This window comes from Lepus europaeus, chromosome 1 (genome assembly GCF_033115175.1).
Source record: "Lepus europaeus isolate LE1 chromosome 1, mLepTim1.pri, whole genome shotgun sequence".
In the NCBI taxonomy this organism is placed as follows: domain Eukaryota; kingdom Metazoa; phylum Chordata; class Mammalia; order Lagomorpha; family Leporidae; genus Lepus; species Lepus europaeus.
In genome coordinates this window covers 8,253,780-8,273,441 of record NC_084827.1, presented here as the reverse complement: position 1 = coordinate 8,273,441, position 19,662 = coordinate 8,253,780, and the positions used below count along the sequence as shown (strand labels likewise).

General features: G+C 35.8%; 1 protein-coding gene and 1 long non-coding RNA gene across 2 annotated transcripts in view; one reads left to right on the top strand and one right to left on the bottom strand.

Moving 5' to 3' along the window:
* The window catches only part of LOC133764316 (uncharacterized), a 92,966-nt gene extending 81,550 nt beyond the window's left edge, over nucleotides 1-11,416 (top strand). The window contains exon 5 of the long non-coding RNA XR_009866442.1: nucleotides 11,336-11,416. This is a non-coding gene — a long non-coding RNA (uncharacterized LOC133764316). The remainder of the gene's footprint in view (nucleotides 1-11,335) is intronic.
* CNTNAP2 (contactin associated protein 2) overlaps nucleotides 1-19,662 on the bottom strand; it is a 1,725,059-nt gene that overhangs the window by 1,579,543 nt on the left and 125,854 nt on the right. The window contains exon 3 of the mRNA XM_062195064.1: nucleotides 11,763-11,956. Coding sequence (XP_062051048.1) covers nucleotides 11,763-11,956 — 194 coding nt within the window. The remainder of the gene's footprint in view (nucleotides 1-11,762; nucleotides 11,957-19,662) is intronic.

Sequence of the window (19,662 nt, the reverse complement as noted above, 5' to 3'; positions counted from 1 at the left end):
AAACAACATGTAAGGAATCCAAGAACACCACTAGAGAAAATCATTTATCCAAAAATGAAGACTTTTAAAAAAAGGGAGCAAGAAAGAAAAGAACCACAATAAAATACAAAAAAAAACATATGCAAAGGACAGTAGTAAGACATTGCTTGTCAATAGTTACGTCACTGGACTTAAGTTTTCAGTTAAAAGACTTGGTGACTAAATAGATTAAATCCAGGACTCCACTGATGCTGCTTGGACGAGCTCACTTTATCTTTACGGACACACATAGAGTGAAAGTCAACAGGTAGCATAAGATGCCCCATCACTAACATCAGACAAGACAGATTTTAAATTAAAAAAAAAGTAAAAAAGAGACAAGAAATGTCATCATGTAATGGTAAATGGCTTAATGCACCAAGAGGAAATTCATAAATATAGATATATTCAATGTTGTATAAGGCAATTATTAACAAACTTAAAGAAAGAGACACTAATGCAATAATAGTAGGAAACCTTAACACTCTACTTTCAGAAATGGACAGATCATGTAGACAGAAAATCAATAGAGAAACAGGAGTTACATTGCATCCCAGATCAACCAGACCTCCTGGACGTCTATAGAGCTTTCCATCCAATAGCTGCAGAGTATACATTCTTCTCAACAGCACACGGGACTTCTCCAGGATAGATCAGATGGCAGGTCACAAAACAAATCTTAACAAATATAAATGAACATAAAGCATATTGGGTATCTTTTCTGACCATAGCACAATGTGATTGAAAATAAAACTAGTAAAACTTTTAGAACTACAAAAATATTAAAAAAAAAAAAAAAGAACAATTGACTCTTTAACAGTCACCAGATCAAGGAAGAAATCGAGAAAATTTAAAAATTTTGTGAAATGGATAAAAATGCATACACAATACATGTAAACCTGTGGGATACAGATACAGCATTGCTAAAAGGAGACAATGCATTAAGCTTCTGCCTGCAGCAGCAGCATCCCATATGGGTGACATTTCAATTCCTGGTTGCCTCACTTTTGATCCAGCTACCTGCTAAGGAGCCTGAGAAAGCAGCAGGGGACAGCTCACCTCCTAGGGCCACTGCCCCTCTGTGGGAGACCCAGATGAAGCTATGGGCTCCAGGCTCAGCCTGGATAAGCCCCAGAGAATACAGCCATCTGGGGAGTGATGAAAGATGAAAGATGTCTCTCTCCAGATACCATATGTTTTCCCTGATCCGAGATAACTAATAGGGTACCCAGAATGTAATGTGTTGGAGTGGAATAGACATTTGGAGATTCAGTGATTGTTTACAGCCTTTGTCTCTTCTGTTGAGAAACAGTGTTGTTTCTTCTTCATTCTACTTGTTGAACTCTTTTACTTGGTGTAGGATTAACTTTATGATCGTTAAGTAAACTGAAAGTAGATCTTTGTAAAAAATAAGAGTCAGAATAGGAGAGGGAGGAAGAAGGGTTGGAGCATGGGTTGGGGGAGGGTAGGATTGGAAGTATCACTATGTTCCTAAATCTGTATACATGGAATACATGAAACTAGTATAATTTTAATAACATCTAAAAAATAAAAATAAAAAAGATGTTTCTTTGTCTCTCCCTCTCTCTCTCTAATTCTGCCTTTCAAATTAATTAATTTTAACCAAAAGAAATCAGTGTTTGTAAAAAAGCAGAAAAAATCTCAAACAACTTTTCACAGTATCTGGGAAACTAGAAAAACAAGAAGAAATGAAGAGCAAATTTGCAGAAGGAAACAAAAAAATAAAACTCATAGCACAAAAAAATGACATACAGACTAAAACACAATACAGAATATCAGTTAAATGAACTGGTTATTTGAAAAGATAAAGAAAAATGATAAACTCTTAGAATAATAAAGACAGAAAGAGAAAACATTCAAATACATAAAATCAGAAATGCCCATGGAGACATTTCAACTGAAAACACAGAAATAAAAAGGATTGCTAGTGATTGCTATGAAAAGTTATAGGCAAAAAAAATGATAACAAAGAAAAAGATCACTTTTTTGGACACATGCACATTACGAAGACTAAAACAGGAGGAAACAGGATATACGAACAAATCAGTAATGAACAGAAAGATTGAATCAGCAATAAAATTTCCCCTCAGAGAAGCCCAGGACCAGGTGGTTTCAACACTGAATTCTACCAAAATTAAAAGATTAACACCAATAGTTCTTAAATGATCTCACAAATTTACTCTATGAAGTTAGCATTACCTGGTTACAAAAAACAGACAAGAACACAACAAAAAAAGAAAGCAACAGTCTAATGTCGTTGTTGAATATAGATATAAAAATTCTCATCGAAGTACTAGAAAATTTAGTCCAACACATGTTAGAAAGATCACAGATCACTCACGATGAACAGATGGGATTCATTGAAGGGATATAAAAAAAGATTCAACACATGCAAATACACGTGATGTACCATATTGAAAATATAGACAAATATCATGTAAACATCTCAATATATTCAGAAGAAACACTTGAAAAAATTCAACATTCCTTCATGATAAAAACTTTGACCAAATTAGGTATAGGAGAAACACTCCTCAACATACTACAGGTCATATACAGCAAACCAATAGCTAAGATTATATTGAATGGGGAAAACGTGAAAGCTTTGCCTTTAAGATCTGGACAAGGGTCTGCTTTCATCACTGGTATTCAACATAGTACTGAAGGTTTTAGCTACAGCAACTGGGCAGAGGAAAGAAATAAAGAGCATTCAAATTGGAAAGGAAGAAGTCAAACTGTCACTGTTTACAGATCACATGATCTTATATGTAGAACACCCTGAAGATCCCTACCAAAAACTCTAAGAACCAATAAATAAATCCAGTAAACTTGCAGGGTACAACATCATTATACAAAAAGCATTAGCCCTGTTAAACAACAATAGTTACTCATCTGTAAAACACATCAAAAAAGCAATCCCATTCCCAGTCACTAATTTCATTTCTTTTCTTTTCTTTTCTTTTCTTTTCTTTTCTTTTCTTCCTTTCTTCCTTTCTTCCTTTCTTCCTTTCTTTCTCTCTTTCCTTCTTTCTTTCTTTTTTTGACAGGCAGAGTTAGACAGTGAGAGAGAGAGAGAGAGAGAGAGAAAGGTCTTCATTCCGTTAGTTTACCCCCCAAATGGTCACTACAGCCAGCGCGCTGCACCAATCCAAAGCCAGGAGCCAGGTGCTTCCTCCTGGTCTCCCATGCAGGTGCAAGGCCCAAGGACTTGGGCCATCCTCCACTGCACTCCCAGGCCACAGCAGAGAGCTGGACTGGAAGAAGAGCAACCGGGACAGAATCGGCACCCCAACCGGGACTAGAACCCGGAGGATTAACCTAGTGAGCCGTGGTGCCGGCCACCCGTCACTAATTTCAACAACAACAACAACAAAAACCCGGGAAATAAATTTAACCAAAGAGATTGAAGATGTCAACAAAAAAAAATCTGTTAATTATTGATGAAAGAAATGGAAGCAAATAGAAAGAAATGGAAATACATCCCATATTAGTAGAATGGAAGAATAAAAATCACCAAAATGTACATAATACCCAAAAAAACAGAGTCAATCAAAATCTCGATGACATTTTTCACAGAACTGGCAAAAACACTATTAAAAATTGAATGGAAGCACAAAAGACCCTAAATAGCCAAAGCATTCTTTAGCAAACAGGACAAAACGGGAGGGTTTACGTTCCCTGTCTTTAAACTATGTTATAAAACTACAATATTTAACAGAGCATAAAACAGATACACAGTCCTATGGATCAGAACAGACCATGCAGTAAACTCACACATCTACAGCCACTTGATCTTTCACAAAGGTGCTAAGAATATATATGGGAAAAGGGATATTCTTACTAATAAATGGTGCTGGGAAAATTGTATATACTCATGCTAAAGATTTAAATTGGACCCCTATTTCTCACCACTAACAAAACTCAGTACAAAGTGGATTTAAGAGCTGTATGTGAGACCTGAATCTTTGACGCTATTAGAATAAAATATTAGGGGGGCAGTGCCATGGCGCAATGGGTTAACGCCCTAGCCTGAAGCACCGGTGTACCATAGGGCGCCGGTTTGAGACCTGGATGCTCTACTTCTGATCCAGCTCTCTGCTATGGTCTGGGAAAGCAGTAGAAGATGGCCCAAGTCCTTGAGCCCCTGAACCCATGTGGGTGACCCGGAGGAAGTTCCTGGCTCCTGGCTTCGGATCAGCGCAGCTCCAGCTGTTACAGCCAACAGGGGAGTGAACCATCAGATGGAAGACTTCTCTCCTCTCTCTCTCTGCCTCTCCTCTCTCTGTGTAACTCTGACTTTCAAATAAATAAATCTTTTTTTCTTTTTTTAAAAAAAGAATAAAATATTAGAAAAAAGCTTTAGGATGTTGGAAAGGGTAAGGATTTTCTAGATCAGACGCTAAAAGCAAGAATAAACAAATGAGATTTCATAAAACTAAAAAGCTTTACACAGCAAAGGAAGCAATCAACAGAGTGAAGAGACAACCTACAGAATGGGAGAAAATATTTGTAATACATTCATCTGGCAGGAGTTAATATACAGAGTATGTAAGGAACTCAGACAATTCAATCGCCCCTGCCCTACTCCCCAAAATACCAAGCCAATTAAAAAAATAAGCAATAGTTCTAAACAAACTTTCGAGGAAGACACAACTGTCTTCACAGGAACACAGCATAAAATGCTGAATATCACTAACCATTAGGGAAATGCAAATGAAAACCACAATGAGCTGTTACCTCACTCCAGTAAGATTTGGCTCTTATCAAAAAGACAAAACGTAATAGGTGTTGGCAAGGTTGTGGAGAAAAGGGGACCCTATTCTCTGTTGTAGGAATGTAAATTAGTATAGTTACTGCGAAAACAGTATGAGGGGTTCTTAGAATACTAAAAATAGAACGATCTTATGATCCAGGAATCTCATTACTGGGTTTATATCCAAGGGAAATGAAGTCCATCTGTTGAGGAGACATTGACTCTATCAAGTTTGCTACAGCAATACTTATGAGAGGGACGAAATGGGAACAACCTGAGCATCCATCAACTGAGGAGAGGATAAATAAAATGCCATGTAAATACAACGGAATAGTATTCAGCCATTACAGGATGACATCTTGTCATTTGAAACAACTTGGATGGAAGTATAGGGAATTATGTTAACTGAAACAAGCCACAAATGTCACATAGACTCACTTGTATTGGAGCACAAAACCATAGGTGATTTCACAGAAGTTAAAAGCATAATGTGGTAGCACAGGCTGAAAGGGAAGTGGGAATGGGAAGCAGTGATTGATGGGAGCCAGGTTATTGACAGATAGGTGCAATCAGTTCTGGAGTGCTATCGCACAATAGGGTAAACACTTACAATGTTAATGTATTCTATATATTTCTCTAAAATCTAGGAATTTTGCTGCTTTCACTATAAATAATGTTAAATATTTGAAAAATCAATGTGTTAAGCATGATTAGATACTATATGAAGAGTATAAATATGTACAGATTTTGTTAAAATTTTTATAAATAAAAATAAAAAATATTTTATGTACTCAACTATCAAAATTATATAAATTTGAATTTACTTAAAGTCATTTCATATCACCTCAATCCAGTGTTATGTCACCAATATCCAACTTTGTCTGAATAGAATAACTATAGAAACCTCCATTATTTGAGAACCATTCTTTCCAAGAGATCTCCAGGCAATAAACTTTGAAAATAAGAATAATAATTATTTATACATCCTGTTTAATCTCACAGATAATAAATACACTAGACTCTGAATAATTATATGTTATTTTACTTAATGTAAAGAAGTCATATAAAATCATCATTTTCCTTTACTGGTCGTATATACACCCATTAACATAACAATAGTGTTAATATTATCATTTTTCTTCAACATTTTAGAAAAAATAAACAATCTTATTTGGCAATATATTGAGTAACTCCCAAATTGACCTAAGAAACCTCACGTCCCATTAGAAAGAGAATCTCATAATACAAATATATATTTTAAAATGATCAAAATTCACTAATAGAGGAACTACAGTATATACAAAAGGACCTGAGGTGTCCTTTTAATTTATTAAAATTCACAGGACTTTAATATTATCATAGAGCCTAGGAAGGATATAAACAGAAAAACATATTACAGAAATAAAAAAGCTATTGTAAACTCACCTTGGAAATTGTTTTCTTCAGTACAAAATGCATCCTATTTATATCAAAGATCATCTTAGAAAGTGTTTAATATATGTTATATTTACGTGTTTTGTATCTCAATAGGCTATCTATAAAAGTATATGCAACATGCCTTCCCCAGCTGATTACTGTAACAATGTGTGTGCATACATAAACAAGCAAGAGCAAGTGCCATCACTTTGTGAAAACAATGCAGCGATGTACAAGGGAAGCTGAAGTTACTGTCTCATGGAAGATGTGGAAACAACAGGGATCGTTGTCTTCTCTTCGTCTCACATGCAGAAAGGATGCAAGATGTTTGAGAAACTCTATGGACAGTATAGAACTGTGAAACAGAGGCATTTGTGTTTTGCATTTATAATAGGAATAGATTTTTACATGATTTGGAAAATTAGTCCAACCACTATAACAAATGTTTGGAAATATAGGACAGAATAATTCACTCATTTTTAAACAATGTACCCTTACACGGCTCATTGCACATAGGCCATCATTATGGTAAAAAAGTAATTTGTTATAAGTACTACAATGCCTCTTGGCACAGAGCTAGGTCTGCCAGCCATGCCTGGCTGGCCCCGCCAATACTACCACTGTGTTTATAGATGCCTTTCCATTGGCTAATTGGAACATATGCCGGAGATTTGCCCACATTTGGCCTCTAACTTGAAGTCATATTTTTTCTTAGCCACAGTGTTGTCAATATATTTACAATCATAAATAAAAGTAAATGAGTGGCAAATTGAATCTGGAAAAGACAGAAGAGACTAACCAAATTGAAAATGATCATCAGATGCAAATCTCAAAGGACAAACTACTCTTGAGTCGTGGAGTCTTTCTAATATTGACAATTGATAACAAGTGTTTAAATGTTTACAATTGGCAAAATTTCTCCAATGTCCCTTAAACATTCCCTGGAGGATTATTCTCCCTTCTCAAATTAGGAATTTGAAGCCACAGAAATAAAGCACATCTCCAAGTTTACAAAACAAATAAATGAAGCAAGAAACTTGAATTCAGAGCTTTTAATTCTATTATCTTGATTCTACTTTACAAACAACTATGGGCTCATTGGAAATCATCAAGGATATTTGGGGCAGTTTCATTACATAAATATTGATTGATAGGATATTTGGTTGAAAATAAAGTAGAGAGTGCACATTCCAACTCTTGAGTTGATATTCAGAAAAGGAAAATATTTAATAAATTAATGCACTTATTGCAATGTTTGCAGATTTTTTTTAATGCTTCAAATTTGTTAGAAACTGTTTTATTGTATGTATAGGTATGTGCAAAAAGTATAAAAGCAACAAAATTTTTTGCTGTCTTCTTTTTTTTTAAAGGAACAAAAATTTTTAATGAATCTTGTATGTAAATATTTAATACTGCTTTGAAATTATTAATTTATATATCTTTACATTCTTGATAAATAACCAAATAATTTAAATACAACAGCCTAACATTCTCTTATGTAGGATTCTACATCTAACAGATGCACTGGTATCTAATCCCAGCCTGATACTTGTTTAGGCATACCAGTGACAAAAGGGATCACACTGTATTAAAGAATGATTAGGAATATATAGGCATTTTCTCATTATTAAGAATACAATCTTAAAAAGAAAAACTATGTACACCTTACAGGTGAAATCATTGTTGCATAACTGACCTGCAGAATAATTGCAGTATGTTAAAAAGACATTCACTGTTAATATTCCAACTTCCCACACTGGCTCTGAGTATCTGCATCATAACATCAGTAATTGAATTTTACAGGCAATTCGAATGCAGACTCTTAGCAAAAATCTACCAAAATTGTTATTAAAGGTGATGTTTAATGGTGTTTTGATAAGAAATGCTTATATGGAATATTTCCTCTCGATAGATCATACTTTGGAAATCTAAACACATCTGAAGAGAAGCATGCACATTAGATCTTGTGAAACACGGAAATGCAATAACCTCTTTGGCAAAGTTGCCAACCTGCACATATTTCCCTTTTGCATTGGAAAGATATTCAGAATGGAAGGAAACGACATTGTTGATAAGTATAAATGATTCTATTATGCTCCGCATTATCAAAGAGGGATAGAAGTTTTGGCTAGTTAAGCACATTTACCAACTCACATCTTTAAGTAGTAAATATTCAGGCAAACTAAAGAGAAGTTCTGATTCATAATGCAAAATTCATGACTTTAAAATCTTGTGAAACAGTCATAATTCCTGTGTACATGACTTGTCCTTTGCTTATTTTAATATACTGCTCAATGGTGACAAAAATAACTCAGACTACCCATATGGACATTTAGTGAGATTATGAAATTAGTTATAATTTTTATTCCCCCAACAGCTATTGAAAAATAACCATTAGCTTATTTAAAATGATATTCAAACAACTGATTTTACATCATCATTTGTCTCCTCAGCTAATTATTACAAGAAGATAGGAAAAGGAACTTCAAAATTATATCCACTATAAAATCTTTTGGTTATATAAATCTTTACATACTATAAGCTGTTATTCCTCAAAAACTCAACCAATCTTATCTATCAGAATTCTCTTTTAAGTCTAATATGTATATAGTAGACTTTTAATTATAATTTCAATAGTTAAGAAAAAAACATTTTTGTTAAAATTTATAAATGCTTAATTTTAATCATTTATTGCATCATAATGCATAGACTCTAAAGTATTCAAGAATTTTTAGAAGTCAATCACTTTTATCTCTTTCAGAATATAACAAAAAATTGTCTATTCTCATTAGTAAAGATGAAAACACTTCTGAAAACATATTAAAATAATATGACCATCATGTTGCAGGCTTATAGACAGTTTAAACATATTTTCAACATGTATTTCTGCCTCAGAGTTGCTTTGCTTTTCAAAACCTCATAATTAGTTTACTATTGTTTTTTCTAGAAATAATAGCTAATCATTCATACCATACCATATGGAATTATAATGAGAAGCATGATTTGAATGAATCAAAATGAACACAGGAAAGGTAAAAGAAAATAGAAATGCACCCTTTAACACCAACAGCAACGACTGAGAGCCCTGTATGTAGACCCAGACTACATTCACAATATGTGACATTTCCATTATAAGGTGGCCTTATCTCCATGACTCAATCATTGGTATATCATTTTATGTGACATCGAAAGAGTCCCAGGCACCCTGAACATTTTACTCTTTAGAACTTTTAACTTATTTACTGGCCTTGTTTATACTGTAAAGCATCTGTGAGTAAGCTCAAGTTCAAGTATATTAACATTGCAGCAGCAACATTTATTATTACCTTGTCTTATCAAGGCAGGAGAATTTGAACAGTCTCTTAATTTTGAGATAAAGACCTTACAAAAGCAGTAATGTGATAGTTTGAAGTCTGATACACAGCCTCTCAGACAATTTTGTCAACATGCTAAACTAATCTTAGAAGACACAGAGAGTTGCAAAATAATTAGTGCTTTGTTGGAAGATTTTCTGATCCAAGCCTTAGTTACTTACTGTTGGTTGGTCTCTGAGCTCAGGCTCATTCAGTTGGCCAGTCTATCTCTGTCCAAGTTTAGCCCAGTCATGTCTACATTTTAAATTTTCTATCTTACTACTACTTTCAGAATAAATTGTCTTCACCACCGCCTATACCTGCAGACTGAAAAATCAATCTAGAAAGTGGTTTTCAATGCTGGCTGTGCATTAGAATCAGCTGGGAGCTGTAAGATCAAATCCCCGGATATAGCTTAACCAACTAAATACAAGTCTCTGGCGCTGGGGCATAGCCGTTCACATTTGAAAGCACTCTATTTGATTTCTTTGTATATACAGGGTTGCAGATTGCTTTTCTGAAAGTGGTCTGAGGCCTTGAATTATCTCCACTGTGATGAAGCCTTCCATAAGCAGGCATTTTCCCTACAACTTGCTTCCTACGATGTGCACACCCCAATATACAAACATTCTTACTTTGCAATTATGGCTCGAAATGAGTTATTTTTAAGGCGTCTTTATTTGTTTCAAAGGTGGAATGGCAGAGACAAAGTGAGAGAGAGGGCGAGGGAGAGAGATATTGACTGATCCACTTGTTCACTCCCCAAAAGGCCTCAAAGGTTGAGACTGGTCCAGGCTAAAGTCAGGGGTCTGGAATTTAATCTGGCACTCCCACACTGGTGAAAGGGATCCAAATAAATGGGCTTCCTCCACTGCTTTCCCAAACACACTCTCAGGGAGCCAGGTTGGAAGTGGAGCAGCCAGTACTGGAAATGAAACTGCTAGGGAATCTTGGTGTTGTAAGTGACGTCTTAATCCACTGCACCAGAACTCTAGTCTCCAAATGAGTCGTTTCTAATGAGCGACTTGGGCAGACACACTGCTTATTATTAGAATATTATATATATATATTTCCATCACAGTTATAGCCATTAGCTAACTCTGTGGGAATGAACACCCTCCCCGCCAGACAGGAATTGTAAATTCTTCCTACTCACAAAAAGCACTTGGGCTCTGGAAAAGATAAATTCTCCAAGAGTGGGAGTTAATCAGCTAGAAAATCTCCAGTTTTCTGTCTAACACCGTGAAGGATACAACTGAGAAGGAATTGTTCCATCTGCTGTTTCTTCTCCTTTTCCTGCCTCGTTCTCCTCTTCCTGTTTCTTGTTGTTTAACACCGATGAATTTACTTAATTGTACTCACAGCCACTTTTTAAAATAAACGGAACTAGGTCCCTTAAATTTTAGTATTATATGATGTATTCAAATGTGGTCGATGTTTGATTTGAATACATGTAGATTTCTGATTTAACTGAGACTTTTTAAAGCAAAAGGGTTAAGTCTCACATTATCTCATAATGACTGAAGGTACGAATATATAGATCTGTGATAAGGGTCTATGACACTATTGTATTGTGGGAAAATTATTTTCATAATGTATATCGTCCTACTTCTTCTACTAATTATTTCCTTCATAATTTCAGTATTTTATTCCAATCAAAGATTCCCTTCTTGCAAAAAGTTACCAGTATCATTAACCGTGTTTTCTACTCACTTGACGATGAATTCATTGGTCTGGGTGTAAGTGGCATTCACATAGTTTCAAATTTCCTCAGGTGATTCAAATGCACAGCCCAGATTGAGACTCACTGCCCTACCATGGATGGGGAACATCTGGCCTGCAGAACATATGTGGCACACAAAATCGTTTGGTCTGGCCCTGCCACGGCAACTACAGGTGAGACTTGAAATTCTATAAATCTACAGCAGACTAATTTTTAAGTTGATAATTTTCTGTGACACATAAATAATGTTATATTATGAATATGCAAATATCCCTTGGAAAAAAAATTACCACCTGGCATTGGATAGAAATCACAGCCTAAGAAAATGATCATCAACCAGTAAGGATGAATAAATAATTTGATTAATTAATTGCAGCTCAAAGGGAGGGTCAGTAATATTTTAAAATGTGATGATCTCTGCCATTTCCACATATTTGCCACTCAATTCTGATTCTTTGCGTTTCTTACAATGACTTACCCAGATATTCCCGTCTTGATGATAGGGCTTCCAATTTCTCCCGGTATCACTATACAGCATCCTGTACTGGGTCACCCAGTCTGAGCTGCTGTATCTTCCTTGGGTCGCAATGGCACTGATCTGCTTCCGATTGCCAAAGTCAACCTGAAGCCATTGATAATGGTCACTGTCGGATGGAGACCATCCCCCAGCACCTAAACAGTACAGACACAAGAGGAGAAAATGAGTGTTCAAAGTTTAACTTGTACAATTGACAATGGATTATTCTACATATCTTAATTGGTCTTGTCAGAGCGATGTTTCACAGATATATTATGAAGTGTCCTTTATGGATGCCATTGGGATTTCAACTAATATTCCTCCAGCTGGGTAACATTGATTCTTTAACCTCTTTATGCTGCAATTATGTGCTCATTTTCTCCTGAGCAAATGTCTTCATAATTTCTCAATTAGATCTTATTAGTACATGTCAAAGTCTAATTGGCTGAGGGTTGATCAATTTACCATGAACTCTTCAGCTAAAATCTCTAGGAAAAAATAAGGAACTATCCAATTTCCTTTCCTTCATGTAAAGGTTTATCTTTTAGTAAATTATAAACAAAACAAAAACCAATTATACATAAACTCTACAATATTTTTTGCCTTAAAATTCAGAATTCAAAGAATATGCTTAAGATGAAGCCTAATTGTACATTAGAACTCTGCACTCAGGGGAATGAATGTGTATAAAGAGTTAAACTGTAATAAATTTTCCTAAAGTAGCCTCCACTGGTGAATGATGAGTTCAGTCCAAAGGGGTGTCCATACAAAGTGGACTACACAATACAGCTTGGTGTACAAGCAGGTTGTACCTAACACAGACTATATACTTTTAGCTAAGCAACTGAGCCTCTTCCAACACAGCAATCAACCTCTCAGTGAAGAGTTGCCCCATGTGAACAGCTGCCAAAATTATGTCCAAATAAGGCAAATGACATCCTGCACCAATCAGGAAATCTCTGTACATTGCAACCTGTCTTTCTTGTTATAAAATGTAACTCATCACACTGTAAGGGAGAAGCATTTGGAATCATTTTTTATCTGGAACACTGTCCAATTCTAGAATCTTTTATTGCTGCTCAGTAAACTTTGTGAAATTGATCTCAGTTTTTGTTAACAATAGGGGATTAATCAGTGTGCAGCACTTGAGATAAAAACCACCAATGTTTCTTAATTATTTGTAGGAAAATGATTTGAGTTACCAAACAAAATTAAACTTCTTTTGGTGGATTTAATAATTGATTGGCAAATAATAAGAACATAAAAGCATTTATAAAATGGTGTTAACAAAGAACAGAATGACTCTTAATTCAGAGTAATATTTAAAAAACCATATTATACACAAATAAGTTACAGAAAATGTGACACAACACTTACACTAGTAAGAGACATGATTTTTGTGGTGAATTTAGCTTACTAATGAGATTAAATGATAGAAAAATATTCAATAGATTATACAATTTATAGTATATATATATGTACACACTTTAAATAGAGAACTTAAATGCTAATAAAATACTGTCTGAGGGCTCACATCATTTCTTAAAACATCACAGATATTTTATTCATTTATCATTGCTTATGTAGCTTATTTATGCTTCCAGCTATGATACAAGACATCTTTAAACAATTACAAATTTTTAAAAAATATAAAATAACTTTTTAAAAAATTTAATAAATTCAAACCTACAGAGAATGGTGAATTTTTTTAAAGACAGAATTCAAAGGAGATAGTAGCAGAAAAAGAGCTCTGGGGCTCTATGTGGGGATCACTATGAGTCTCTGGAATCCAATCGCCGAACAAAAATACTCTGTGTGTTTGCAGACCAAAACTTCAACGGCAGGTGAAGGGGTTTCTGCAGTGAACAGCAATCAGAGGTCGCACAGGTTTAAGAGAAACTTGGCTTCAGGTTAGACTGAAGCTTGAGAGCCCTTCCTGCACAGTCCCAGGCATTGAGTATGCATTCCAGCAAGGCGACCATGAGAGATGACAGACACTACTCAGCTGTAAAAAGGAATGAAATCTTGTATTTCTCAACAAAATGGATGCAACTGGAAACTATTATACTTAGTGAAATAAGCCAGTTCCCAAAAGACAAATACCATATGTTTTTCCTGATGTGTGGTAACTAATAGAGTATCAAAAATGTAATGTGTAGGAGTGAAATTGAAATTTTGAGGTCCTATGACTGTTTACAGCCCTTGTTTCTCTGTTAAGGAACAGCATTTTTTTCTTATTATTATTCATTGAATTCTTTTCTTACTGTAGGGTTAATCTTAAGAGTATAAAGTAAACTGAAAGTAGATCATTATAAAAATCAAGTGTGCGCCGGTGTTGTGGCTCAGTAGGCTAATCCTCTGCCTTGTGGCGCCGGCACACTGGGTTCTAGTCCCAGTCAGGGCACCGATCCTGTCCTGGTTGCCCCTCTTCCAGGCCAGCTCTCTGCTGTGGCCAGGGAGTGCAGTGGAGGATGGCCCAAGTGCTTGGGCCCTGCACCCCATGGGAGACCAGGAGAAGCACCTGGCTCCTGGCTTCGGATCAGCGCGGTGTGCCGGCCGCAGCACACAGGCCGCGGCAGCCATTGGAGGGTGAACCAATGGCAAAAGGAAGACCTTTCTCTCTGTCTCCCTCTACTGTCCACTCTGCCTGTCAAAAATTAAAAAAAAAAAATCAAGTGTGACTAGGAGAGTGGGAGGGGTAATAGAGTGGGAAGTATCATTGTGTTCCTAAATTTTTATATATATGAAATTTATTTACCTTAAATAAAATTTAACAAACAAATAGAAGTAGAGAGAATTTGGTCCTAAAATAAGGGCTGCTCTGGCCACACCTGGTCAAAGATTTCTGAAAAAGACTGATCTGACCAACACTTAAATTAACTTCAAGCTTCAACAAAACTCAACACTCCATTAAGGCCAGGTATGAAACCTTAGAAACTGAACCTCATCACATCGGTTAGGTCTACCATAAAATTATATTTTTAAAAAAGCACTAGATTTTTTGGAGAAGTGGGAAAATATCACTTATAAGTAACAAAAAATCAGTTAACAGAAATGGAGCCTCAAATAACAGAGATGAAAATAATAGCAAAGCAGGACTTCAAAGCAACAATTATATAATAGTTCCATTACTTAAAAAAATGTATATTGAAGAATCCAAATACAAAATCTAAATGGAAAAAAAAAAGAAATAATAAAAGAGAACCATGAACAATTGAGAACTTCAGATTATATGTACATTAAGATAAAATTTATTCTAGGGTCTTAAGAGTAGTTTCGCCACCAAGCAGAAATCATAAGTGTACTAGGATTTGGGTTTGTGCACACCATCTAAACTCAAATTCAGAGACAAAAAATGATTTAATAAGTGAGAAGTGCTCCAGCAACATGTGGGACAATAAGTGTCCCACAAGTCATGAAAATAAAGAGAACACTAAAATTTCAGATGACACAGATTGAAATAGAAAAAAAATACATTTAAAAAAGTGAGTAATGATGGAAAGGTAAAATAAGTATGTAAAGAGCTCATTTAATCCCAATCAGGATAAGCAGAGAGAAAAATACACCAAATAATCATAAGGTGAAAAATCCTTGTTAAAGAGAAAATCTTAAAAGCAACAGGAGACCAATAACTCCTCAGCATAAAAAATACATGCCAGAAAACGATGGAACAATGTACCTGACATGATAAAGAAAATAAATAAATAAACAAAAATAAATAAATAAATAAAAACCTGTCACCAAAACTACTATAACCAGTAAAAATATGAAATGATTTTAAAAATGAAAATAATTCAACCAAGGATGTAAAAGATCTCTATAATGATAATTACAAAGCAATAAAGAAGGGGATGCCAAAAAATTGTAAAAATCTTCAAAGTTCATGGATTAAAATTAATAACATCAAAATGTCCAAACTATCAAAGGCAATTTACAGATTCAATGTGATCCCAATCAAAATATCAATAACATTCTTCTCAGTTCTGGAAAAAATGATGTTGAAATTCATATGGAGGGACTGGTGCTGTGGCATAGCAGGTAAAGCCACCACCTGAAGTGCCAGCATCCCATAGGTGTGCCGGTTCAAGTCCCAGCTGCTCCACTTCTGATCTAGCTCTCTGCTATGTCCTGGGACAGCACTAGATGATAGCCGAAGTCCTTGGGCCACTGAATCCATGTGGAGACCCTAAAGAAGCTCCTGGCTTCAGATTGGTGCAGCTCCAGCTATTGGGGTCAACCAACCAGCAGATGGAGTACCTCTCTCTCTCTCTGCCTCTCCTCTGTGTGTAACTCTGACTTTCAAATAAGTAAATCTTTAAAAAATATTCATATTGAAACACAGGAGACCCAAAATAGCTAAAGCAATCTTAAACAACAAAAACAAAGCTGGAGGCATCATGATACCAGTCTTGAAGACATACTGCTGGGCAGTTATATTCAAAACAGCCTGGTACAGGCACAAAAGTAGACATGAAGACCAGTGGAACAGAACAGCAACCCCAGGAATTAATCCATGCATCTGCAACCAACTAATCTGCGAAAAATGAGCTAAAATCAATTTCTGGATAAACAACAGCTTGTTCAACAAATGGTGATGAGAACATTGAATCTACATTTACAGAAGTATAAAACAAAACCCCGACCCCTTATACCTTACAAAAATACAGTTTAAGATTTGATGCTTGTTTATAGCCGTTGTCTCTACTGCTGAAGAACAGTGTTTTTTTTTTTTTTTCATACCATTTATTGAACTCTCCACTTAGTGTAGGGTTAATCTTATGAGCATAAAGCAAACTGAAAATAGATCTTTGTAAAAAATTAAGAGTAGGAAAAGGAGAGGGAGGAGGAAGAAGGGTGGGAAGATGGGCAGAGGGAAGATAAGGTGGGACGGTGGGACGTAGTACTATGTCCCTAAATCATGTATATGAAATACTTGAAATCTGTATACCTTGAATAAAATTTTAAAAAGAAAATTCATGAAAAATGAGTATTATAAAAAAGGAAATGGGAAAAGGACATGAAAAGACATTTTTTTCAAAGAATGAAATACAAATTGCATCAGGGAAATGCAAATAAAAACCACAATGAGGTTTACCTCACCTCTGTTAGAATGGCTATCATCCAAAAATAAAAAAAAAACAATAAATGCTGATGAGAATGTGGGGGAAAAGTACCCTAATCCACTGTTTGTGAGAATGTAAACTGGTACAACCATAATCTATAGTATCTAGATTCCTCAGATATATGAACATAGATCCACCATATGGCCTCTCCTGTGAACTTACCCAAACAAAATAAAATCAGCATATGAAAGAGCTATCTGTACCCCCATATTTATTGCAGCTCAATTCACAAGAAATGGAATCAACCCAGATGCCCATCAACTGATGACTGGATAAAGAAAATATGGTATATATACACTATGGAATACTACTCAGTTATAAAAAGGGATATCCTGTCTTTCACAACAAAATAGATGCAAATAGAAAGCATTATCCTTAAATAACCGAAAAAGAAAAATATCATGTGTTTTCTCTGATATGTGGCAGTTAATGTTGAATACAAAAAATGCATAGGAATGAAACAAACATTTTGGGATATGATTGTTGTTCTTGGTCCTTGTTTATATGCCTGTGGAACTGTGGTCTTCCTACTTTTGGCTTGTGGAATATTCTGCTTACAGGCTAATTAAGCCTTTGAATACAGAGTGGATTAAAATTATGTCTTTGCAAAACCTGATAAGGAGATGGGAGGGGGTGGATGAGGGGAACAGAGGAGTGAGGGAAGTGTGGTTGTCTTCTCGGAACTGTACCTATGGACTACATGAAATCCGTTCTTTTTAGAGAGACAAAGAGCTATCTCCCAGGTATCCATTCAGCCTTTCAAATTTCTGCAACAGTTGCAGCTGGAACAGGCTGAAGCTGTGAGCTGGAATCTCTGTTCAGGTATCCCGTATGTGTGGCAGAGACTGAAGTATTTGACCATCATCCGCTGCCTCCCAGAGTCAGCATTAGCAGGAAGCTGAAATCGGGAAGAGATTAGGACTGGATCCCAGGGACTCTGATGTGGGCACCCTAAACACCACGCCAAATGCTTTCCCCTGCACAAATGTTGGAAAGAGCCTCGTATGTACTATCAACAGAATGTCCATATAAATTACATAGTAACTACATTCTCAGTTTATAGTATCATGTATTCAATCCAAATTGTTACAAAAATTCTTTCCAAAATGCAAATATTATCTGATTTAATCCCTGTGTAACACTTTTCCAATGATCCTGATTGCCTCCTATAGAAATAAGCGACTCACACCTCTGCACACAGAGACACAGCTGGAACACACCCTCTACACACCCACACATCCTCCTTCAGCTGGGTCTGGTGAATTTGTGCTACTCACTGAAGTGTCGCTAGGCTCACTTCAAACACCACCTTGTGTAGAGGATGATGTGAGGTGCCATACAAGCCTTCCTTTATGACTGGGGGCTTAGTCACTGGAACCTGGAGTGCTGCAAGCAGATGGTACATAACTGGATTTTCCTCTTCAGGAATTGCCTAGGTTAACAAGAAGCACTTCAGCCAAGCTGCACCCTCTCTAAGATGGCACAAATGCCAAGACTGTTCAACCAGGAACTACCAAGACCAGCACTCTGCCACAATTCTAGAAGCTCTAATGTCTTCATAATCTTAGAGCCCCCTTTGGGAGCCTCCAATGAAACATCACTGTAACCAAACATCTCTCTCTCTCTCTCTCTCTCTCTCTCTCTCTCTCTCTCTCTCTCTCTTCTCTCTTCTCTGCTTCATTTCTTTTTCTTCCATAGATTTTCATCCTAAAATCACTCCCTAATTAACTTCCTATATACTATTCTCTGCTCCAGAATTCGTATCCTGGGGAACCTAGTCTGCAATGCCTCCTTGGGACTACTTTCCTGACAGCCTGCTCACTAACAATATGAGTTAGTTGTCCCTACTTTGCAATTTGCATGTTATTTACATGCTGGGTTTTTTCCTATTGTAGAATCTAATATTCCCTATAGTCATATATTATCCACATGCCTGTTTTACCTAGGACTCTAAAATTTTGGAGACACTGTAAATAAATTTTGGGGATAACAATATACTCAGTCAGTCATTAAGAGACAGTAAATATATGTTCTTACTTGTTAGATCTAATTCCAAAACCTTGAAGAAATCCTACAGCCAATTGCATATAAAGCTCTAATTATTTGTTATCAAAAGCAACAAATTTGTATGATGAAGAGGTGGAAATATGTCCAACTGATGGTTGTGATTTAGAATATTTCTCATGTCTTCCTAATGAAAACTACATAATAAATTTTCTTTTACCTACTTTTTGCTGCATTACATTTTTTCTGTAAGCAAGCAATTACCATGCATGCAGCTACTTAATCCCATTTGTTTTATTACTTTCAGGAAAATGGAATTTGTTATCAACTTTAAAGGAAGAAAGATCTAAAAGCAAGGGAAAAAGAAGCGTAAAACTTATTCCTCAGCAGAAATGAGTGTGGAAGAAACAGGGAGTAACCTCCAGGGGAGGGCCAAAGTGAGGATTCATGGGGAACATGGTGGAAAGATCGATGGGAAGTTTCCTGCTTCTCTTTGATCTATCAAACAATGTAATTTAGGGAAGTTGATTGCTTTGTTCATTTGGTTTGTGAAATGTGTAACCTCTATCGATTCAAGGATTAAAAATGATACCTCTTTCATGATGAAAAAAATAAATAAAACCTTTGGAAAACGAAATATAAGACGGCCAAAGTGTTTCCCAATATATTGTAGTATGGAAGAGGGTAAAAGTGTTCCCAGGGTATTGCTGTAGCTCAGACAGTGAAGGGAAGCT